Consider the following 25,470-nt stretch of genomic DNA (forward strand, 5'->3'; position numbering starts at 1 on the left):
TTAGCCCATTAACGGCAAAGTACCTTTCCACCTTATAGATCCACCCATACGCATCCTCCCCCTCGAAGATAGGCATCTTCAACTTCCTCACCTTCTGATCATTGGATAGCTAAAAAAAAAAGAAAACAAAATACACGATTGTTCAAACTAAATAAAAAGTACAGAATTCTTGATTTCATCATAAAACCACCCATACGCAGCCTCCCCCTCAAAGATAATCATCTTCAACTTCCTCACCTTCCGATCTCCACCATTCCCCCTTATTCCTTCATAGCTTCCCCTCTCCCAAGTGCTCGGCCCACCCCACGTCTCCCGGTCTTCCCTTGCCCTTCCATAGCCCAAACACCCTTCGAATTCCCCTCTTCTTCCTTCAAAATTAACACATATGGCGTTCCCAATCAGCCCCTCTGTACTCCGCTCCCCCATAGCCATACCTTTCCCCATGTCGATCTCCTCTTTCCTCCCCATGGAAAGGCTCCACATAGGGTCTTCTTCTTCCCCTTCCACGATTTCCACCTCTTCTTCCTCCTTACGGATTTCAGAATAGGTGTTCTTTGCTTCTGGGCCCTTCACTTCGGATGCCGCTGTTTGTGCTTGAAGCTCCAACATTCTTTTCATCATATCCTTGAGATCGGCCACCTGCCCCTCCATGGAAGAAATTCTTTCCTCCACAGTTTCTTTGATGTGATTCATCTCTCCTTCAAGTCTTTCCTCCAAAGCATCAACTTTCTTAGCCGCCATTACAATCCGGAGTTTGCAGATTCATAAAATCTGGATTTTGGAGTAAAAAAACAGCAACTTCCTATTTTTTCGGGCAAAAAAGTGCTGCTGGAATTTGCCGAAAACAACCCTCCACCGGTCCCAAGACTTGCTCTGATACCAATTTGATAGGAAACACTTGTAAATCTCAAGTATTTCCTATCAATCTTCGGAAAACAGCGAGAATCCTTCACAAAAGTCCGCACAAAATCACAAAAATAATAGATAATTTATATTATTTTATGAAAGGAAAACGGAAAATAGCAAGATACAATTGATCCTCTATTCGAGAGGAGGATCGATCTCATCTCTCCCAAATCTCTAGACGCCGCTAGAGCCCAAAGAAAAACCTAATTCTAAGAGATCTCAAATTTCAACCAAATTCAAGATGCCCTAATCCTATGAAAACAAAGTATTTAATGCATACAAATTAAAAGGAAATCCCTAAACAGTCCCTACATTCAAATTTTCCACTCAAAACCCTCAAAAAAGCTTCCTAAAAAGCTTCGCTTGGGAGGTCGGGCCGCTCGATCTCCGCAGGATTCAGAGATCCTACCTGTTTGCGAAATGCCAGTCCCGTGCGGACCGGCTGGACCGGTCTAACACCTAAATAAGGGACAGGAGCAATAGGAAAGGTCACAATAGACCTAGCTAAGCAAGTGTTGAATGGAACTAACTAAAGAATATAAACTCGTATCATCTTTCTCCCATGACTCCTTTATATTTACAGCTTGTGCAACACTTTAAGGAAAATGAATTATGATTGGCCTGTGCCTTATAAAATAAGCATCTTAATTTTATTTAAAATCCTAGTAATCCTTTTATTTTCCTTTAAATATAATAATGCCAACTGAGAATCAATTCGATTTAATGCTATAAAGATCTACTACATTGAATTTGTTTGTGTAATCAAAATAAATGAGAAAGTATAGAGAGTAAGTAAAGAATCTTCAAATGTTGTAATTAACCTTGAAAATAATTAAAATTGAGTACAATGAGAATACTTGTCAACCTGGATGACATAGCAGGATACAAAGCTCCCCGTTGAGCCATAGCACATAGCACACAGTACAGTGCGCATCATTTTAAACATAGAGCATAATATTAACTAATTATAAATAAAATATATGTAAATATGAAAACTATTAAATTGAAAAATAAATCATCATTATAATAAAAATAACTCAAGTGATGCTTCTTACAGGCTTGCTCATCACTTCTCAAAGTTGCTGCCAGGTTGAGGAATGTAGACAATCTATTCAAAGCCAGCGTGAGATGGAAAGATACGCGATATGAACGACTCGCCAGTATGTAGTCTCCAAACGCTTGATTTCATAGTGCAACTCTTGATTGATTGCTTGTACTAAGCTGTGTGTTGCCGTAAGAGGGAGAGGAGACACGATTGTCAAAGCCTAGATTGTCTACACATGTATGTGACAATTGGGATATCAAAGCCAGGGCTATTTATTAAATAAATGCTAAAATTATTAAATATAAATATAACTAATATTTTTAAATTTAAAACCCTAAAAAAGTAGTGCATGCTATGTGCACTTTGTGCTATGAGCTATTGCTCCGATATGGCGCAAATACTGCGGGCCATTTCGAACTAGTGTGCCACACTAAACAAATGGCACCAAGAGATAAGTATGATTGTGCGTTGACTGGCATTGAAAATAGTTTTGAAATGACTAAAGAGACCCCAAAGAAATTATATCTTACTGATTCAAAGCATTTGACTAGATAATTTATAGACTAATCCACGAAGAAAACAAGAACACTAGTCCACACCAAAGCAAGGAAACATATTTATAGCTGCATACATATAACAACCTTCCTATTTTAAATTTATAAATGCAAATTTAAATCTAGAGCCTCAAATATGCCTTTTACATACAAATCCTATCCTGGATTTCCTTCTTTATCAACTGTTTATTTCCTTCTTCAATCACTTGCCTTGGCTATCCTTCTATAGCACCCATGGATTTCAAAACTCACCCTTAAGCCAAATAATATGTCTTCCACTCCTAGCTTAAAAATGATTTCACTAATCTCTTAGCAAAAACATCTATCAATGGACTTCGAAAGGGAACATACGACAAGCATATTATGCCTTATTCCAAATTTTCCTTGATGAAGTGTTTGTCATTACTAATATGCTTTGCTTGCTTCTGCTGTACAGAGTTAAGAGCAATGTTTATTGCTTTTTTGTTTGTCACAATATAGCTTCAAAGACCTTCAAACTTGATTCTTGGTTCATCAAGAATGATCTTTGACCATAACAATTCACGAAATTCCTTGGGCCTTTGTCATGAATTCAGACTCAGCTCTAGATCTAGCCACTACGTTATGTTTTTTGCTTCTCCATGTTAACATATTTCTACCAAAAAGTGTGCAACAGCCTAACATTGATCTTCTATCTACTAGTGAATTTGCATAACCATGCATCCAGGTAGACTTCTAGTGTGAGTTCATGATTCTTTTTTAATAGAACTCCTTCACCCCGAATTTCTAGGTAGTTTAGCACATTAGTAACTTGTAGGTGTGGCTATCTTGAATCATGCATAAACTAATTGATCATGAAAACTAACAATGCAATATCTTGTTAGGTACAAGAATGGTAGATGAGTTTTCCTACCAATTTCTAATGCATCTCCATATCAATTATTGGTTTTTCGTTCCCTTGGTTTCTAATTTGGTTCAGTAGGAGTTGCAACCAATTTGCAGCCTAGATTTTCAATTTCCTGAAAGAGTTATGTTACATATTTTTACTAAAACAAAAAGTTACATTTCTTTGAGTATGAGGCTTCAATTCCAAAAAATACCTCAATCTTCCTAGCCCTCTATCTTAAATTCCTCGATTAAACACTATATCAAAATTTTCTTTTCTTCCTCATCATTTCTAATAATAATAATGTCATCATCATACACTAGGAGTGTTATCACTCCCCTTGTGTCTAAATGTTTGTGAAACGAGTATGATATCCTTGATTTTGTTGGTACTCTATTCCCTTCATTACTTTAGCAAACCTCCCAAAACAAGCTCTAGGTAATTGTTTAAGGCCATATATGACATTCTACAATCTACACAACTTATTAGATGCTCCCTTCCCTTCAAATCATGATTGAAAGCTCAATTTGTTCTTCAAATTATCCACGTAGGAAGTCATTCTTCACATTATGTTGTTGAAGTAGCGAACTGAGGTAGGTATCAAGAGAGCATAATTCTTTTTTATCTTCCTCTTTGCCACAGGAGGAAGATCGGTCATTCCTGCATTTCTCAAGATCTAAATCCCTCTTAGACAAGTCTCCATACAACCACAAAAGTGACAGAAGTCTTACTCTACAACCTTTTGAACATGAAAATTGCCCCCGGCAAGTGGATGAAATGGCCGAAATCTGCGATGTAAAATACTCATTTCCGGGACTAGAATCTTCAAACTTGCACAAGAATCCATTAGGAAGTAAGTCTTGTGGTTGTGTAGTCTTACAAAGTCTTGTAATTCTTGTTTCTTTCTATATTTTCAATCATTAGCAAGTAGTTTCAAAAGGTCCTTGTAGTTATCTAATCTTGTAAGCGTCTACTCCTTTGTTCTTTCTCACCTAATTGGAATCAACTAATCAAGTCATTTGTTCTTTCACACTCGATCAATGCCAATTTTTCTTAGTATGTCTTAGTTTTTATAATAGATGCACCATTAGTGGTCTTTTTTGTTGTCACTTCATGAGAATTTGAACGAATCTGACTTTCATTTTTTTGCATAGAAGGTTCAATTTTAGTTACCAAGGCTGAACCATTTAGAGTCGGTGGCTCAAGCATTTTGCTCCAACTTTCTTCTGCCCCAATTAGAGGGATCATCTCTTCAACTGAACGTGTTTCATATATATATATGGGTTGCATCATGGGCTTTTGAGTAGAGGTGAAGGATAGAGTCTCAAATCTCCATAGTACTAGGAACATAGATGAATCACTAATCTATGGCCCTGACTTACTTTAGAAAACTATTACATTCCGGTCTTTAAATATTGGATCGCCTCTCTTTTGTCATTTACCTAGAAGGTGATTAAGCCTCTATTTTTCCTTCAAGTATGTTTTGATAAATTGTTACCACTTGAGGCAAATTTTATCATTTAACCTATATAAAGATCAAACATTCTATAGATCTCCAGTCACTTGATGTGACTTTACCTCGTCAGATTGATTTTATGTTATTTGACGCCATGATTCCTGATGTTTCCATGGGGATTGAATGGGGTTACAAATCTTAGAATAAGGAAACGAATTGAAAAAGTGTAGTGGAAAAAATCTAGAATTATACGAGAGACGAAGTTGATGCGGCTCTGGAGAAATACTACTAGAGCAGAGGAAGGTTGTTGCAGTTTTGAAATAGATACGATTGGCGCGACACTTAGGGTCTGGTGGTCTGCAGCTAGAGAAGATTGTGATAGGATCATATCACCACAGGAAGTCAACACGAGGTGATTAGCAACCAGACGTCAATATCAAGAAGATATCATTGAGTGGAGTTGACAACCAAGAAGGGGGAAGTAGAGATGAAATTACAAGATCGATATTGGTGTAATTGACATCGATGACAAAATAAAGAAATGGTGGAGCACAGATAGATGTAACATTGAGACTACTCAAGATATAAATGTATCTGAGAATGGAGAGCGATATCCTGATGACAAAAGACTGATGAGAACAAAGATCATCAATATCATGGAGATCTAAAATAGTAATGACAAGTGACAAAACTGTTAAGGCTCTACATTGGGTGATGACAGCCAAGTTACGAAGGGTCACACCAATGAAAACCAAAATTGTGTTGTGCGATGAAAGCCAAGATAGAATAGGATATCAGACAAAAGTTCAAGGTTCTGATGCACATATGGAGAACCGGAATAAATTATTTCCTATTGATTCAAAAGATTTGAAAAAAAGTAATATATAGACTAATCCAGAGATAAAATAAGTATACCATCCTAAACCAATACAACAACAACATCAAGGCTTTGTCCCACTACGTGGGGTTGGCTACATGAATCCTTTATAGTTGTTGATGTAGAACTATGATGATGACAATGATTTTATTAAGGGTTTGCACAACTTATTGATTAGAGAAATAACAAAGAAAGCTATTAGCAATTAAAACAACGAATCAAAACGTAAGAGGGGTCACGCCCGTTTAGGCTAAGTTACATATCAAAAGATTTGAAGCTTCAAAATAAAGTAGAAAATAACATCATGCCAAGATAGTAGTCTCAACAAAAATCCCTAGTCTAACAATAAGAGTTAGAAACAAAGAAGTGAACTCAAATTCCTACGTTTACTAAGCTTAGCAGAATCGGGCTGACAAATCCTTCGTGACTACAATCAAATCACAAGAGAAAGTTAGACTAAAGAAATATGAGAAAAGGGAAAAGTAGAAAACATTCGTCAAGGATCGGCGGCAATTCTCCACTCGACGATTTCAAGTTATTCTTCAATTGCTTCAACCAAGGTGTCCAAGATGCGATCTATGTAATCCTCAACCGTATAGTCGATCCTCGGGTTGACGTCGAAGAAGGTTGAATGGAGAATATGCACGAAACCAAATTCGTCGTACGCAAGTCCGTAATCAATGTCGGGATCGGCCATTCATGAATGCTAGATGACGATGTCTTCCAAAGATGGCTAGTATTCTTGATCGTCGTTGAAGAGAAAGAAGTTTCTCTTCAACTTGAAGTAGGGATGAGGCGGGGGGGTCGGGCCAAAGAAAGATAGCTACTAGTGGAGTTCAGAGTAGATTGATGGAAAGATTTCCCTTCCAAAATCTGAAATAAGTTTCAGATTTTTTAAATTAGAGAATAGAAAATTAAGAGGGAAAATTTAATTCCTAAAATCCGGGGAGGGGAATTAATGAGGGAGAGAGGGAGTGGAGAGAGAGAGAGAGGGGCTGCTAGGTTAAGGGGGCCGGCGGCATGGTGAGAGAGGGGTAGACTTGGGATTTATTTCCAAAATCAAAGATGAGATTTTGGAAAGTATTCATGAGTGGCCCAAAAGGGGCTTGGGTGTTTTTGAAATATGTTAACGCAGTGGGACTGGGATGTTTAGGAACGATAAATCCAGTGGATTTTTTTATTTATTTTATTTTTTTATTTTTTTTTTGGGGGGGGGGGGGGGGGGGGGGGTGTGTCGGGGGGCTGTTTGTTTCCAGGGGTTCGGCCCGCGGCTTCACATTGAGGGGCTGTGGGAGGGACAGGAGACTACAAGAGGTTGGGAGGAGATTGGGGAAAGGGATTGGGGGTTTCCTATTTGGGGTTTAGGGATTAGGACAGAATTAAATTAAATCCAATTTAAATTTGAAATTCAAATAGGGTTAATTTGAAACTTTCCTAAAATAGATTTAATAATTTAAAAAAGATTTTAAATTACAAATTGATTGAATTTGAATTCAAAATCTGTCCCAATTATTCTAATCCAAATTAGGCAATGGAAATCAAAGAGGAAAGGGGGGGCTAGGGCCGGCGGGTGGATTGGATTCGGGTATGGGGCCGGCGGCTAGTTGGGGTGTTTGTGGAGCTCGGTCGAGTAAGGAGAAATGGCTTGGGGAGGGAGAAGGGGCTTGGATGCGATGATGGCCGGTGGTGGTGGTGGGAGGGGGAAAAGAAAGAGATAGGGAAGAAACCACGAACCCGACTCCTCTAGGAAGGTGGGTGTTACGCAATTCTCCCTCTCCTAGGGATTTCACTCCAAACTCTCAAGCTCTCATGAGAAGTCAAACAAGAGAAACGAAAATTTTATTTGATCATTCATTCCCTTCGAAAGAGACGTACATAGGACTCAAAGTAGAAAAGACGAAAATGCCCTCAGGGCTTACATACAATATCCCTTAATAAAAGGGTAAAACGGGAAATTAAATAAAACAAATACAACGACATAAGAAAATACATAAAATAAATCAAAAGTACAATGACTCAATCGTGGTCGTATATCGGCGGCCATGCCTCTGATAAACCTTCCATGATCTGATGTCCCCATCAGTTGTATGCATAGGAGAACCTTTACACTTTATACAAATATGCCTAGCTATAAATCCAAAACATACAAATATGCCTAGCTATAAATCCAAAACATCCAAATATGCCTTTCACACCAAAATCATGTCATGGATTTCCTCTTTAGCAACCATTCCTTTCAACCATAAGCCCATGGTCCTATACTTCCTTCTATATCACCTATGGGTTCCAATAGTTGCCATAGTCTTTCCAATCATAGTATTTGAAGCGACTTGGCAGCAAAAATAACAAATTAGATAAGAAGAAATTGCAATAACACAGGTATGGGGGATGATTTTTTATTACTCCTCCAACAATAACGAAAGATGCAATTGATTTATAATGTAAGAGCTAGATCGGCTCTCCCACAAAACCTAGCCGGCATTAGAAACAACTTCAAAAAAGAACTACAGCAAACACAATCTCAAAATGAAAGTAAAACAACAATTAACCCTAATATAATCCTTCCTACTTCCCTCCCAAATCGGAATCCAAATCAGCACTCTTTCCCTGAATAAAACATTTCTTAATTCAAATCAGTCATCTTTTCCAAAATTAAAACCTTCCTATTCCTCTTTAATTCCTCCTTACATAATGAATAATAGCTCCCTTGGATCCCACAAGAAGAACCAAACTTCCCCCTCCTGCTGCCCTTGGTTCCGCCCAGCCATATGGCTGGTTCGGCCCGAGTAGGGTCAGCCAACTAGGTTGGGCGTATCAATATTACACCAAAGATTAGTTTGAAGTTGATCACTTTTAATATTGAAAATAGAAATCCACAAAAGATATTCACGGTGAGGTAACTTCTGGTATGATATCACCAAATGTTATAGCGACAACATTTTTATGTAAGTTAAAAGTTTAAAAAAATGAAAATTTTTAGAAGACTTGGGGTTTATGATTAGTAGAACTAATATCAAGTAAATGATAGGAAATTCGGTGTATGTGAAATTGATAATTCTTACACAATATTGTTAGAAAATTCGATAATACATAGGTGTGATAGATTTAAGTACCTTTAATTTATAGTATTAAAAAATAGAAATACAAATGAGGGCATAACTGCATAAGCTAAAGTTGGATAAAACAAATAAAAGAGCAACTCAAAATTACAGAGTGATAAGAGAATACTAGGAGACCTAAAGATTTATTTTATTAAACGCAAACAGATTGATTATGCCATATAGTTTTGTGTTAGATAACAAAAGAAATGCTAACAACTATGTTGAGTGAAGCAAAAAAATAAGGTGAACATGTGATTAAATTAGGATGGATGGAGTTGAATACAATTATATTAGGTAAATAACTAAGGTAGCATCTACCGAAGATGAACTAATGGAGCAAATAGAAAAATGGACTAAAATGGTCTCTTAATTTTTTATGAAGGATCAAAATGGTCCCCAACTATTTTAAATGATCATTTTGATCCCTCGAGTCTTTAAAGAGGAATCAAATTAGTCCCATGGTGCAACTATATTGGTTCTTTTTTAAAGAGTTGAGGACCAAAATGAACATTTGATATAGTTGAGGACTATTTTGATCTTTCATGAAGAGACAAGAGACCATTTTGATCCTTTTCTCGGAGCAAATATGTAGGTGCCTTGGGCATTTAAAAAGAGGGCAACCAATGCACCAGCATGATAGGTAGATAGAATAATGTTGAATGATTAAAAAGAGGACAAACCCTGGGTAACATGGCAAGAACTTAGAGGGAAAAAACTCTTACAAAGGTAACATGTTTTCATCAAGTTGATTAGCATGCACCTCATATATTAAGATGCAGCATCAATCAGAAACAGAAGTTATGTACATGACTACTTAAGATTATAATTGCTAAAGAAGAGAAACTCTGAAATTTACAATATCCAATGAGTATAAAAAATGAAGTAGAATAAATACCAATAGTAGTGTTCCAACATCTGGCTTTTCTTTGAGGCTATTCAGAATATCCACAAGTTGCATCCTAACAAATTTTGAAATGCAAAATTTGACTAGTTAAAATATAGGTATGAGATGAAATTAAACTACGGAACTGCATCTACTCGTACAAAATTCATAGTAGAAGGCTGGTTAGTGCTTGAAATAACACAAGGATGATGTATGAAAGGTATAACTTGATGCATTGCAGGAAAAATTAAATTTCTCAAGTACAAATAAAATAATAGAACTGTTATGAGAAAAAAAAGAGGAAATAGTATTAAGATGATGGCGGCAAATTATTAAATATCAATGATCACGTTGAATGCAAAATAACCAAAAGGTAATAAACATAAAAGCAACAATTGAACCACACAGGATTCTTCTACGAAAGAGCAATTAGAAATCAACTTTAACACAGAAGACCCGTGGAAATATAATTACAGAAGATATTCAAATAGATGGTAGGTTCAAACAAGGTTTGATCATTTTGTTTTGCTGAATTGAATGCAGTGGTAGAAAACTCAAAAATTGATATGTTTTCACACATCCAAAAGATTATATAGAAAAATTAGTTGAACAAAGTAAATAAGATGAACACCAATTTCCCTTTCAAAGATAAATCATATGAAATAATATTTTCTTAGTTGAAACTGATTTATTATTTTCTTTCTTAAAGAATAGGTACTAATGGCACAACCTGCACCTTCAATCACCATCTTCACTACAAACCTTATCCCAACTACTTTAAGTTCGATTCATGAACCTTGACTAATCATCTTTCTCATTAAGTGTTACATGAGGCCTTAACTCCTTTTTACACACTTCTTTGTCAAGCCATATTACCGTTGGTCTAAACATTTAAGGTGACTCTCTCTAATCTTATCTGTCACTGGAGCTGCTCTAACATTTTCACATATATGCTCATTTCATATCCTATCTCTAAGAGTAAATCCAGTCATCAGAAGGCCGCCAGTTTCAATTTAAGCTTAATTAAATTTTGTTTATAGCTAATTAATTACCATTAAATGCATATTTTTATTGTTCCCGCCAGTTGCTTCATGACTAGGGAATTGCAAATTTGAAAATATCATTTCGCCTCCTTTCACACTTATGGACTGAAGAAGCTTCACGCCTCTAGATTAGACTTCACTTCACCTCGTTTCACGTGAAAAAAATTGGAGGCCGAACTCCGATTCTCTGAAGCGGGTTAGTCGTTAGCAAAGGTACAAGGAAATTGACCGGAGACCTGGAAACAATATCCTTGCTCTGCCTGTGGAATCGACTCTGCTTTCTTGTTCACGGCAGGTCGGCAGCTGGCGACGGGACGAAGGACGGTGAGTCGATGACTGTATTCGCCGACAAAGTTCTTGTCTTTTCTTTGGTACATCTGAGAAAGCAAGCCATCAAGGTACTGTTTTTCACTTCTTTTTAGTTTTACTGTTAAATAACTGCATAAAAACTCTAAATCTTACGGTATTTCTTACCAGTGATTTTTTTTTTTAAAGCTTGAAAGGCTTATGAATGTGTTTTGTTTTGTTTAATTTGTCTAATTATTATAAGTTTTGTAAGTTTCTTTTATTCTTAGAAAGGTAATCTCTTTTGTGATAAAAAATTTGGGTCCCTCTCCCAAATTTTTTATTGCATCAATGGCACAACCTCCACCTTCAATCACCATCTTCACTACAAACCTTATCCCAACTACTTTAAGTCCGATTCATGAACCTTGACTAATCATCTTTCTCATTAAGTGTTACATGAGGCCTTAACTCCTTTTTACACACTTCTTTGTCAAGCCATATTACCTTTGGTCTAAACATTTTCCTTATTAATCCAAATAAACTTATTTGATCTAATTATTTTATTGATGCACTTTCCCTCCACTGCACATAACCTAATGTTAATTTGAGAGGCACGAGAGGAAAAAAAAAAACTTGCTTTATTCATTACAATCTTCCCTATTCATAGATCTATACAAGATATCTTAATGAGGAAATAATAGATTACAGATTTAATACATAAAATTTCTAATAAAATCTTTCCTAAATTCGTTCCTTCATTATGGCGTGATCCACGAGAGCATCCTATGGATTGCTCTCTGTGATCGTCGGATCTTTTGCACCATGAACGGTTGGATTCTAATACTCCCCCTCAAGCTGGTAATACAAATATGTCATTTCCAGCTTGGTAATTAATCACACAAAGTAGAGTTATCAAGTTCATTGGTGCACCATATAGCCCTCTTTTAGCTTCAGATATTATGACAACAGCAAATGATAGCGATGAAGGCTATATCAAGCAGGGCAGCAATGAAGGCTGCATTGGTTATAGATAGGATAACAACCACAAGAGAAAGACGGCAATGAAGGCGGTGATGAGAACCTATCCTCAAAATTTCGACAATGAAGGCCGGTGATGGGAATTTTGTATTCCTCAGGTTTCCAGCAATAAAGGCTGTATTGTGTTATAGTAGCAATAAAGGCTGATTTGACCAGCAATAAAGGATGATTTGATCAGCAATAAAGGCTGATTTGATTATGTCAGCAATAAAGGCTGATTTGCTTGTATCAGCAATAAAGGCTGATTTGGTTATATCAGCAATAAATGCTGATAGTGGAAACTTTGTACAGTTCTTCCAGGTGGTACAATCCAACTCTCTCCTTAGCACGACCAATCATCTTCCCCAATTTCTAGTGCTGTGAGTGCAAGTGAAGAGGATGCATTTGGTTTTTTAAGAGATACCAGGAGTCGTCTCAGTTTATCAATATCTTCTTTATTGAATTCTTCAAGACCGGACTGCGCTTCTGGGTTGGGCTGACTTGTTTCAATTCTTTAATTCCACTCATTACTGGGGGGGGTTTTCCATGTATCTTCCAGCAATTTTCCTTGGTGTATCTTGATTTCTTGCAATAACAGCACCAAAGTGAGTTTTTGTCTTTAAATTTTGAAGAATCTTTACCTTTCTCATTCCATGATGATTCTTTGGTCATCACCATTGCTGAACTTTCAACGACCTTTGGTTCTAACATCACTCCTCGTCGGCTTTCTTCTGCGCGGATGAGAGAAATAGTTTCATTGAGTGATGGTGTCTCCTCTTTGCAGAGGATCTGGACTCTAATTTGGTCAAATTCTGCATTTAATCTTGCGAGAAAATCATAAACTCTTATCTTTTTCAGTAAAGTTCTTTAGGATCGCAGCATCTTCCGGACATCTGGTTTCTATACACCTATAGTGATCAAGTTCCTGTCAAAGATTTTGTAGAATGGTGGCATACTCCGTCACGGTCTTACTCCCCTGCTTTATGCTTCCAACTTTGACTTTAATTTCAAAGATTTGAGCCGCATCACGAGCTTTGGAGAAGGTCTGTCTGGCAGCATCCCATATGTCCTTTGCAGTCGAAAGGAACATAAATGTATCACTAATTTCTGGAGTCATGGAATTCCACAACCATGACATAATCATGGAGTCTGCTTCATCCCATACCCTAAATTTAGGATCTCCTTCTTTTGGTCATCCTCCAAGGAGGTGATGTATTTTCCCTTTCCCCTTCAAGTAGGTCTTCCCAAATTGAGACCACTTTAGGTAGTTTTTCCCATTTAGACGATAGGAAGGTTGCATGCTTTGAAGGTCACCTCGTCCTTGGTGCACCATCGACTCCTCAATTTGGTCAATGTTCTGGGAGGAATTGACTTCTAACATGATGATAGTAATAAAGACTATCTATACGATCTTGGATAGCAACGAAGGCTTCCTGAAAAAAAATCCTTCTGATTTTTAATTGTCGACAATAAAGGCCAATATATAATTTTTTTTCTTCTTGGTTTAAATAACCGGCTGAGCCAAGTCTTAAAACAAGACTAGGATCGGGTGGCTAGGGCACACGCAGAGTCGCACGATTTAGCCCTTTAAGTCGTAAGCAGGAGATCGGCTTGCACTGCACGAATCTGTGTGCTTCGGGTCGGTACGCCTTCGTTCGGCTGTTGGGCTTTGTGTCTTCTTCGTGTCTTCTTTGTTCGGATGCTGGGCTTCTGGATTGGGAGAAGCTCGATCGGGCTAGGTCGGAGGAGCCATGCACGGAGGCGGCGTCAACAGACTTTGGGTCTGGTGAAGGTCGGTTGAACAGCCTTCCTGCTGTTCTCTTGAGTTCGAGCAAGAGGCAGGGCTAGGGTGTCCGAGCGTCGAGCATCGCTTCTCGCGTCTGGAGCCCGGATCGAGCCTTTCTTCTTCTTCTTCTTCTTCTTCTTCTTCTTCTTCTTCTTCTTTTTCTCCTCCCTCCTCTACGATCATTCTTCAACGACTTGCTCTGATACCATGTTAATTTTAGAGGTACGAGAGCGGAAAAAAAAAAGCCTAGCTTTATTCATTACAATCTTCCCTATTTATAGATTTATACAACATATCTTAATGAGGAAATAATATATTACAGATTTAATAAATAAAATTTCTAATAAAATCTTTCCTAAATTCGTTCCTTCATTATGGCGTGATCCACGAGAGCATCCCACGGATTGCTCTCTATGATCGTCGGATCCTTTGCACCATGAACGGTTGGATTCTAACACCTAACAACCTAAGTCTATTTTCATAACCATATTTCTATAGGTGTTGCTTCCACCATGTCTTTAATCTAATCACTTTTCATCATATCCCTTCTTAGTATGCATTTATTTTAATATATTCTCTTCTCTACCATAGTCAACTTGGCTATCAACAATTGTCCAAACACTTCTCACTCCTAAGTCCTAACAACATAATTTAACTCTAAAAAGTCACACACACACAAATATATATATATAAGACGACATTCTCCTCTTCTCCGGCTTCGATGAGATGACGACGTCCCTTCCTATTTAGTACTGCGGCTTCGACGAGAGTCACAAAAAGAGTCGCCTTCCTCCCATTCATGTGCTTCTTCGGCCATAACTCGTTTCGTGTAAAGTCGGGTCAACTCAGAAACCGAATGGTTAGGGTCTGGGTTGCATTTTATAACCCTTTTGTAAAAATGGGTCAGGTCAAATAGCATTGGGTCAGTTCCGTGTTCAACCCGAACCCAACCCGCAACCCAATTTTGGCACCTCTATGTATGATCGACTCTCCTTTAATAAATTTATTGTCCTAAATGCATCAATGTGATCCATTTTGTGAATAAATTTCAAACAATCACAACCACAATCAAGATGTCGCGATGTTTGTTTCGCACGATGTCATATCTGTTGGTCATCCATTCCATTCGCATTCGCTCGCATCGATTATGATACATATATAGGGTTAACAAATACCCCCCTTCCATTTTATATACTTTGGTTGAGCTTCCAACAACGAAAAAGCCCTAAGATCTTCATCTTTTCATTTCTCTCTGCAAATGCAAACGCCAATATGATACCCATCCACTACAACACTTTGTGACCTTTAATAGCATCTTCATTTCATTGGCGTGCCTTGGCGTTGTTTACTATTTCTATTCCCAAGGCATACTAGTAGGCCTTGTTGAACACTAATTAGAGCTAGTTACAGATACACAATGGCGGATTTACCATGGGGGCAGTGGGGGCATGGGCCCCCACTGACTTTTCAATTTAAGCTTAATTAAATTTTGTTTATAGATAATTAATTACCATTAAATACATATTTTTATTGTTCCCGCCAGTTGCTTCGTGACTAGGGAATTGCAAATTTGAAAATATAATTTCGCCTCCTTTCACGCTTATGGACTGAAGAAGCTTCACGCCTCTAGATTAGACTTCACTTCGCCTCCTTTCACGTGAAAAAAATTGGAGGCTGAACTCCGATTCTCCGAAGCAGGTTAGTCGTTAGCGAAGGTACAAGGAAATTGACCGGCAACCTGGAAACAATATCCTTGCTCTGCCTGTGGAATCGACTCTGCTTTCTTGTTCACGGCAGGTCGGCGGCTGGCGACGGGACGAAGGACGGTGAGTCGATGACTGTATTCGCCGACGAAGTTCTTGTCTTTTCTTTGGTACATCTGAGAAAGAAAGCCATCAAGGTACTGTTTTCACTTCTTTTTAGTTTTACTGTTAAATAACTACATAAAAACTCTAAATCTTACGGTATTTCTTACCAGTGATTTTTTTTTTAAAGCTTGAAAGGCTTATGAATTTTTTGATTTGGTTGTTGTGTTTTACTAATTTATGTATTTTAAGATTGCTTTATTGTGGTCATGTGAATGTGATTCATTTTTACCTCTTTAGAGGAAAACATGGAATGTCACTATTAAAGTAAGAGTAATGTGTAATCTCATAATTTTTGCATTCAGGAATATTTTCAGAAGTAAAGAATTTGGATTTTTGTACTACTCTGTAAAAGTCAGATAAATTTGTTAGTTAGTTATCATTTGACTAGCATAGAATCTTCTTTTGTTACAAGCATAAAAATTTAAATCTTGTTTTTATTAAAATTAGATATGGAAAGGTATTTGAAAAGAAAATTTGAAGGAGATGAGCAAAAAATTTTATGTGAGGACAACAATACACAATTTAAATAAAGTTTGTTGAAACAAATTGAGCAACTAGAAAGTGGTAGAGCTTCAAAAGGTCGCGGTTTAAATCAAGAAATTACTCTTCAGATTGAGCAATTGTTTACTTATATTGAAAATTATATATTTAATAGTATTGACAATGACTTGATTGGATAATGATTTCAAAAAAATGAAGACTCGCGAGAGAAATTATAGATAGATATGAAGAAGCTCAAAATTTGATGTTCTCAATTGTAAGTTTTTTTTTGCTTTATCATGTATTTTATATTTTTATAATAAATCTAATGATCTAAAAAAAATCAAAACCGCACATGTCGGCCCCAAACCCGGATGAAAAAGTTTGAGGATTTTTTTAGATTTATGCCCCCACATAAAAAAATTCCTGGCTCCGCACCTGCAGATAATAAAATGAGTTATCTTTTTGCTCATCATAACTAAGATTTGATTCCAAATCCCGTTGGACTTTAAACCTATTCCCTGCCAATGAATCTTCACTATTAAGTTCTATCATATTGTCTCTATTGATCACTATAAGACACACAGAGTGACAAAAAGCAATACTCAGATCTGTAGTATTGACTACTTCAGACATTTTCACTACTTACTCGACTTCATTCGTCTTCTTCTTTATGTTGCCATTAATCAAAGATAGCCTTGATATAAATAAATGTTAATAATATTTTCCTCTATGGGGATCTTTTATAGAAGCAATTATAAGGATTAACTTCCAAAGTTACTCAAGGAGAACAAAATATGCAAGTTTAAAAAAGCAATATATGGATTAAAGCAAAATCTATGTGTCTAGTTTAACAAACTTTACAAGATTTTTGCTACCATTGGACTGCATAGTAACACCGCTAGTCAATCTATCTTCACTTGAAAATTTTCCTCCAACAAAACAACTCTAGCTGAATATATTGATGACATCGTTCTCATTTGGGAAAAAAATATTGACATCACTAAAGTAAAACAATATCTCACAAAGATATTTTTCACAAAAGAACTAAAGAGTTTAAAATACTTTCATGATATCTACTTTATATATTGCAAGGAAGGTATTTCTATTGCCAAAAAAAAAAAAACATTACATAATTTCTTGAAGAAATTGACCATCTTGAATGCAAGCCTATAGATTCTCCTATGAAAATCATACAATCACTGAGATCTATAAAAGATATAAAGATCCTTCAGGCTATCAACATCTTTTTGGCAAACTTATCGATCACACTACTAAACATATCCTTTACATTGGGGTAGTAAATCACCAAATGAAAAATCCAAAGAATATACTAGGAGATCGCTCTACAAATTTTAAGATATATGAAGAAATCTTCGGAAGAAGATCTAGTCTATCAGAAACATAATCATTTGATGACGGAAACATTTTACGACGCAGCCTGTGATGAATATATTAAGGATCGTAACCTTGTATCGTGGAAAAGTAAGTAACAAACGATTATACCTAGACCAAGTGTTGGAGATAAATATAGGATATAGCACATTCTATTTACAAAATGACGTGGATAAACTCTTATAAAGGAATTTCATTTTTCTATCACACAACCTATGATCCTTTGTTGTAACAATCAAACATCCATCCATATTGCAAGAACCAATACATTGAATTCAGCCATCACTCATCAAAGATGCAATCTTGTTAACAAAATCACTTCTCATGTATTCAGTGAAGAACAAATTAGCCAATATATTTCCCAAAGCTTTGAAACCTCCGCTTTTCCAATCTTTGTAATATTTGCTTGAGAGGAGGGTGGTGTTATTGTAGGAAAATTGTTAGATCGGAAATTAATACATCTGAAAAGTATTAACGTTAGGAGATTTGTTTTATTCAATTTCTATATATATTTACTTCTTTAATTCTTTCTTTTTTTTTTATTCATCCTATATGCCTATCCAAAAACACCTGATCTCAATCAATACATACAACGATTTTACTCTCTTCCAACAATGTCAACATAACGTCAACCTACTACATTTTGAATTGCCTTTTATAAGATTGAATATTGAAGGTTTATTCCAAGAGAGAAAAGCACATGTAGAGAAAAGTCCCTAATGGGAAAAATAAACTATAAGGATGCACACAACAACAACAACAACAACAAGCCTTTATCCCACTATATGGGGTCGGCTACGTGAATCCTTTTTCTCCATTATGTCATGTTAAGAATCAAATTCTCATTTAAATCTGGTAAAGAAATGTCATTTCTAATATTTTCTAATCAAGTCTTTTTAGGTCTTCCTCTACCTTTCTTAACATAGGCCAAATCTAATACATCTACTCTCTTAATAGGGTCATCGGAAGGCCGCCAGTTTACATGACCAAACCATCTAAGGTGACTCTCTCTAATCTTATCTGTCACTGGAGATACTCTAACATTTTCATATATATGCTCATTTCGTATCCTGTCTCTAAGAGTAAATCCACTCATCCACCATTCCACCTAACCATCCTCATCTCAGCAACACTTAACTTAATATTATTTTTCTCTTTTAATGGCCAACATTTTGCAACATAAAGCATTGCAAGTCTCACCACCATCTTATAAAATTTTCCCTTAAGTTTGAGTGGTACTTTCCAATCACACAACAAACCCGGAGCATTCCTCCAATTCAACCATCCAACTTAAATTCTACTAATAATATCCCCATATATTTCACCATCACTCTGAACAATAGGTCTAAGGTATCTAAAATGAGTACATTTATTAATGACTTGATCACTCAAAGTCACAAACCTCCCACTAGATTTATTACTACTAAAATTATACACCATGTATTGGGTTTTAGATCTACTCAAACGAAAACCTTTAGACTCTAATGTTGACCTCCATAATTCGAGTTTACCTTTAACTCCCTCTCTAGTCTTATCAACAAAAAGAATATCATCAGCAAAAAGCATATACCAAGGTACGTCCTCTTGCAAATGTCTAGTGAGAACATCCATGACTAAGTAAAAAGATAAGAGCTTAAGGTTGATCCTCAATGAAATTCAACTAAAATAGTAAAATACTAGGTCAAACCGTCAAACCACCTTGTGTTTGAACACAAGTAACAGCTATTGCATACATATTCCTGATAATTTGAATATAAGCATTATTAACCCCTTTCTTTACTAGAACTCTCCATACATATTCCTGATAATTTGGAACTTTATCATATGCTTTTTCTCAATAAATATCATATGTAGATCATCCTTATTCTCTCCAAACTTCTCCATCAACCCTCTCAATAAATGAATAGCTTCCATAGTAGACCTACCCGGCATGAATCCACATTGATTTTGAGAAACATTAATATCACGTCATAACCTATGCTCCATAACTCCCTCCCAAAGTTTTAAAGTATGACACCTCACCTTTATTCTTAATAAAAGGAATCAACGCACTCATTCTCCACTCATCTGAAATCTTTTTAGTCTTCAAAATAATATTGAAAAGTTTAGCAAGCCAAGAAATTCCTTCATCTCCTAAACATTTCCACACCTCTTTTGGAATATCATCTCCAAAATCCTTTTCATCTCTCAGCCTTTTCAGTCATTCACCCATGCAAGATTTGACTATTTTCATTGAGCCACTCGGTGTCAATTCCTCAATTATAATCGAATAGACAATATTATAATGAAAAGCAATGCATAACATTGCCAAAAGCAAGTAAAAGGTTTGATGTCTTAAACAACTAAATTAAATGGCCAAGTTTCGATGCAAAAATAATGTTAATAGTAAATAATAAATAGCTAAGTCCATCCCATATTATAAATATAATGACATAGAAATACAATTCAAATAAAGCAGTAAATGCAATCTTAAAGATGGCAAACCTTGTCAGCTTGCAAAATTGGATGCATAACAGATAGTCAACATGCCATGCGGATGGAAAAATATTCCAGATATCCTCATTTGTTCGTAATCTCCTCTTTATCCAAGCATATCTCCTTTCAGTCTTATCAAGCTTCGCTAGTTCTACAAAAAGAAATTAAAAGCAATATATATAAAGAGACGTAAAATTTGAAAATCAGTATTTCAAGAAGATAAGATTAATAAGAGGCTTTCCCCCAGATTTTCAATTTAAAAAAAAAAGAGGGGGGGGGGGGGGGGGTCATTTTCATACCTAATAGTCAACCAATCACCTAAAGATTAATGCATGTGGGCTTTTCAATAATATTTGGAAAATTTTCCCAGGTTTTATTTATTAATGCCCGCGTAAAGGAATTTTATTCAACTTCAGCAAGATGTTATTCAATCCTATGTACAAAAACATAAATTCTCCCTCCATTTGGATTTAAGTATTATAATCATCAAAATCAAGATCAAAACCGACCATCATTTTTAAAATTATTAAAGCTAACAACAACATCAAGCCTTTATCCCACTACGTGGGGCAAAGGCTATATGATCATTTAATCACCAATCTGATTCAAATCATTCAATGGATGGTTAGAATTTACCTTAAAGTCTTCATGCTATCCACTTATCTTATTGCTTTTCTAGAACAATTCTTCACTTTAATTGCTCGGTCTTTAACTCTTAAAATTATATCATCGTCTAGATCCCTTGTCCTGTAGATCCATGACATAAACTGATCAAAACTACATATCGTTGTATCTATTAATAATATTGACCGCTTAAATGTACATTAGTATTGAGGCTTTGTCCTACAAATTATGAACACCTATCTTCTAAATTTTTTCTCCATTATTTTACTATTTAGAATTATCATCTATGAAAAGCATATTCCCAGACATCTTATTTTGAATATCTTTGTAAGTCTCCCATACCAATCCAAAAAGATACAACAACAACTACTACAACAAGCCATTATCCCACTACGTGAGATCAACTACATCAATAATTTTTCTCCACTATTCCTTATTAAGAGTCAATTTTGAACATTAGCATAATCAATAATGATAAACCATTTGATCATTACACAATTACTTCAAATACTAGAAAATTTTCATATAACTTTACATACTTTTGAAACACACCTTAATATCTTCGTATCCTTATATGTATCTCTATTTTAAGATTATATGTCATTTTAAGATCAATAAAATTTATTTCTTCGGTATTAATACTTTCTTTTAATTATCATAACATAAAAATCAATTTCAATACAAGAATTTATTTTAACATTTTTCTTTGAACTCTTAAGATCTACATCCACAACAACTACTATAAGTTCTGGAGTCAAATTTCTTCTAAAATCACCTTAAAATTTTTTTGCCAATTCTAAATAAGAAAAAAAGTCAACTAGTGGTTTTTGTGGCTATACTTTTCAAAATAATTAATTGATATTCTCATTTCTTAAAATATGCATTTACTATTTCAAGATCATAGGTTATTGTGAAATTAAATATGACTAATCAGATAAAACTTTTACCTCCTATTCCATATTCACCATGAATACTATCATAAATATTAGGGGAAATAAAGAAAGAAATCAATTCTATTACTATGAAAAACATAAACATCAAAATTATTCATTTTATTTCACCTGCGCCTTCAAAAATCTGCCTGTAAGATGTTAGTTCCTTGTTGCAAAAATTTTTTACCAACTCTTCCCTAACGGATGGCTCCAATGCATCAACAACCAAGCAAGCATCTGAAAGCTGCTGCAGTAAATTTGTTTCTTCCGTCTCTTTTCCAGTTCCCAAACTTCGAAAAAAAAAAATTAAGTTCACAAATACAAACTACAAAATTTAAACAATTCAAAGAGAATGTTCTTGAGTAAACAAGAGGTATATATCAGAACTAAGAAATAAAATTAGCAGTAAGATAATGACTTTATTTCTCTCAAATCATCATCGACATCAAAAGCCTCATATCACTTACTTCATCATCAAAAGCCTCATATCATTTACTTGAGAAATTTTTAGCCGTCTTTACCGTTTATCAGCCTTCAATCACTATAAAGAGCAAATCAAGAGACGGACATATCAAAGTTTTCGCTCGTCAAAAATACAAATATTGTACATTGAGATAAGCAAATTAGTAATCTGAAATTTTTTAAAATATTCTATTCTAATTGTTTCTATTTTGTAATTAAGTTTTAATTTTAATTCATCTGTGTAATCATGTCTATAATGGTGCTGCCAACGAGAATGAAAACATACACTCTAATACTATCATTCCATTGGTGTGGTTTGAATTGTTGAATAAATTAAACAATGATTTTAACCATTTGATATACATTCTAACAAAATTATCTTTATCAATCCAACTAAAATCAATTTTCTTTTAGGGACTAGTTTCCATTAAGTACAAATTCATATAGAGAGATATATGAAGAAAATGAAATTAAATCTATATTTTAAGAATTTTTAAATAATTAAGGCCATAAAAGAAACCTGGATTTTAGAATTTAGTAAAATATAAAAGTATGTAAATCATCACCAGTAATCTTTTAGTCTTTTAGGTTAATTTTCTATAAAGAGGTTGTTCATCCATTCAAGTATGTCATAGTTGCATGGTTACATGTTCTCAATTTTCATTATTATCTACTTATATAGGACAAGTTTATAAGTCAAAATTAGAACCCCTTAAAACACATATTCACATCTAGTTTTTATTACTTGTTTCATATGATTGCAGGAATTTATAATTTATTTGATAAACATAAATGTTTGATTTTCTTCAAAAGATGCACAAAAAACTTACTGATTATGAAAATTATAAGTCTACTATTGATGTGTAAGATCCATGTAAAATTCAAATCAAATGAAAAGATAATGATACGTCTAAATCCTAAAAGGCTTATTATGGGGAACTTTAAAAACTAACCACAAAAAATAGGACCATACAAATCATACAATGCAATAGGATAAATACTTACAAACTGAAAATTCAAATAAATTTTAATAGTATTTCAAACTTTAACATGTTTAATTCGACTTTCTTTCATGAACCTAATACCAGTGATGTGAATTCCTCTCGTTTTATCCCATATTTGTGAATTCACATCAAATATTATACCAGGTGGGATCTACTCATCAAGTTCTAGAAGCTATTTCATATATAATGATTGCATCCGCTATTGATGTTGGATATCACGGGTCTCTTAAGCCTTGGGATGATAGATTTAGTTTTGATGATTCATGTTTACCTTGCAAGGAGCTCATAAATTTTGCCTAGATTGGCATGGAAAATGCAAAATATTTAATTCCTCGGAGCTAAAATTTTCAAGCTAGGCAGAATGATGCAAATTTGGAAACTATTTCCTAAGCTTTTGTTGCTAATGATCAAGCTAGGTAGAATGATGCAAATTTGGAAACTATTTCCTAAGCTTTTGTTGCTAATGATACAAATCGAAATTTCTTACTCATTTAAAATTTAAAATCAAGTGAGGCAAATTTCATAGTTTTGTGATTTACTCAAATCGTCTCAATGTTTCTGTAGAAACATTATATGGGCCGAAGACATATTCATGAACCATTTTTCTTTCTTTCTCATCAGAGGGACTCTAAAACCAGCCATGCAAATTAATTCATCTCCAATAATTGAGCATCGAGAGAGTGAGTTGCGAGTAACAGAACATGGAGAAGAATCGCAGCTAATGTTTTGGGCTAGAGCAAAATCAGGAGTTGATGATAGAGATAGTTAGGCAAGGAATTAGGAAGGCGAGTAGAGTATAAAACAGGAATAGAAGCAAGCCAGACATAAGATGGGAACCAAAGTGGAAGTTGAGGGGCTTCAAATGCAGAGGAAGCAACATAAATGAGTAGAGCCGAAGGCATTGGAAAGAAACAGAGAGGGTGAGCATGAGCCAGCTAGCAAGTAGCATACAAGAGTGCGAGATTTTTGAATGAGTGGAAAACGATTTTAACATGAGAAAGATAGACACGAGGGAGAGCAGGGAAAGTGGGGAAAGCAGGAGAGGAGGGGAGCTACTCGCATTAGCTGATGAGCTGATGAGGGCCAAGAATAAGCGAAACAATGATTCCATGAGTGATCGTGAGGAACAAGTGAGTTACTCCATTTTTTTCATTTTTTGGGTAAATAATGTGTTCACTTTTTTTTTTCTTTTTTGTTTCTTTTTTTTTTCTCAATTTGCAATCTCTACTAATTATGCTAGAATGAAGGAGATAGCATAAATAATTTTATGGAGAAAGAAAATCTTAAATTAGCTGGAAACTTCATGATTCTCAATAATAAATGATGTTCTCAATATGAACTCTAACTTACATACCAGTTAACAATAACTTTTAACTATCTAAGAAATAAATATATGAATAATTGCACAAAAAAAAGCTTCACATAACAACATATAAATAAGCATCTTTCACTGAACTTCTTCTACACATACAGTAACAAATATCATACCATACCTCGAAAAATCTGAAAATACATGTGATTTAAGTATCTTTTTGATGTTCTTGAACTTCTCTCGAAGCTCTGCTATTTTTGGTACATCTCTATAAGCTTCGAAGTGACTACACAGTTGATTTACTGCCTGGAGAGGAAGTGAAAACCTTAATTAGAGATGAGTCCTGTTAGAGACAATTGAAGAACAACATAATAGCGCATGAAAGTGGATTGAATATCTCTACACATTCCTTCCAAAAAAAGCAATGTTTCTACATGTACCATGATAAACTCCGTATAATATGAATTCAATATTCACATAAAAAAACTTCTACTTTTCCTATATTCTATAAGTTATAACAAAATACATGAATCATGAACTTCAGATTTTGTGTGTTTATACATCATATTTATGAGAAATACTTCTTTATCTATCTAAATATGCTATATTAAGAATGAATTTCAATTAAATAAATATAATGATTTAAATTTCATTTCATAATCCATATGTTCTATTCCAAATTGCTTAAAAAAATTCATATAATGCTTGTGATTATCAATGTCCATTTTACTGCATGTCCTGTATTTTACTAAGATATGCTCTATATTGAAAGAAAATAATATGCAATAAGAAGATTAAATGAAATATAAGCAAAGCACAAGAAGGTTACGACACTTAAATGGTTAAAGAAATATACATAATAGAAGCAAATAACCAATAATATAATCATTCATATGTTGAAATGACCAATTCCAATGAATTGCAGCTATTTTGAGGATTTTCAACGATGCAGAAATTGTGCAAAAGTCTAGGCATATTGATAACTAAGAAAAGCATAAAAAGCGCATCAAAGTTACAAAAATAAAAAAAAAATTGAAACCAACGCTATCAGGTCTCATTTATACAACCATTGTTGCAAAGAAAAAATTTGGTTTAAT

At 35.0% G+C, this 25,470-nt stretch overlaps 1 protein-coding gene across 3 annotated transcripts in view; it reads right to left on the reverse strand.

Annotated features, from left to right (window-relative positions):
• LOC110104970 (vacuolar protein sorting-associated protein 53 A) overlaps positions 1–25,470 on the reverse strand; it is a 74,130-nt gene that overhangs the window by 24,963 nt on the left and 23,697 nt on the right. For all 3 annotated transcript variants that reach the window (XM_020834288.2, XM_020834286.2, XM_020834287.2), the window contains 4 exons: positions 24,555–24,679; positions 21,725–21,885; positions 20,049–20,190; positions 9,700–9,763 (listed from right to left, as the gene is read on the reverse strand). In XM_020834288.2, the coding sequence (XP_020689947.1) occupies positions 9,700–9,763; positions 20,049–20,190; positions 21,725–21,885; positions 24,555–24,679 (492 nt within the window). The remainder of the gene's footprint in view (positions 1–9,699; positions 9,764–20,048; positions 20,191–21,724; positions 21,886–24,554; positions 24,680–25,470) is intronic.

Source organism: Dendrobium catenatum, unplaced genomic scaffold (genome assembly GCF_001605985.2).
Source record: "Dendrobium catenatum unplaced genomic scaffold, ASM160598v2 fragScaff_scaffold_390, whole genome shotgun sequence".
Taxonomy (NCBI): Eukaryota; Viridiplantae; Streptophyta; class Magnoliopsida; order Asparagales; family Orchidaceae; genus Dendrobium; species Dendrobium catenatum.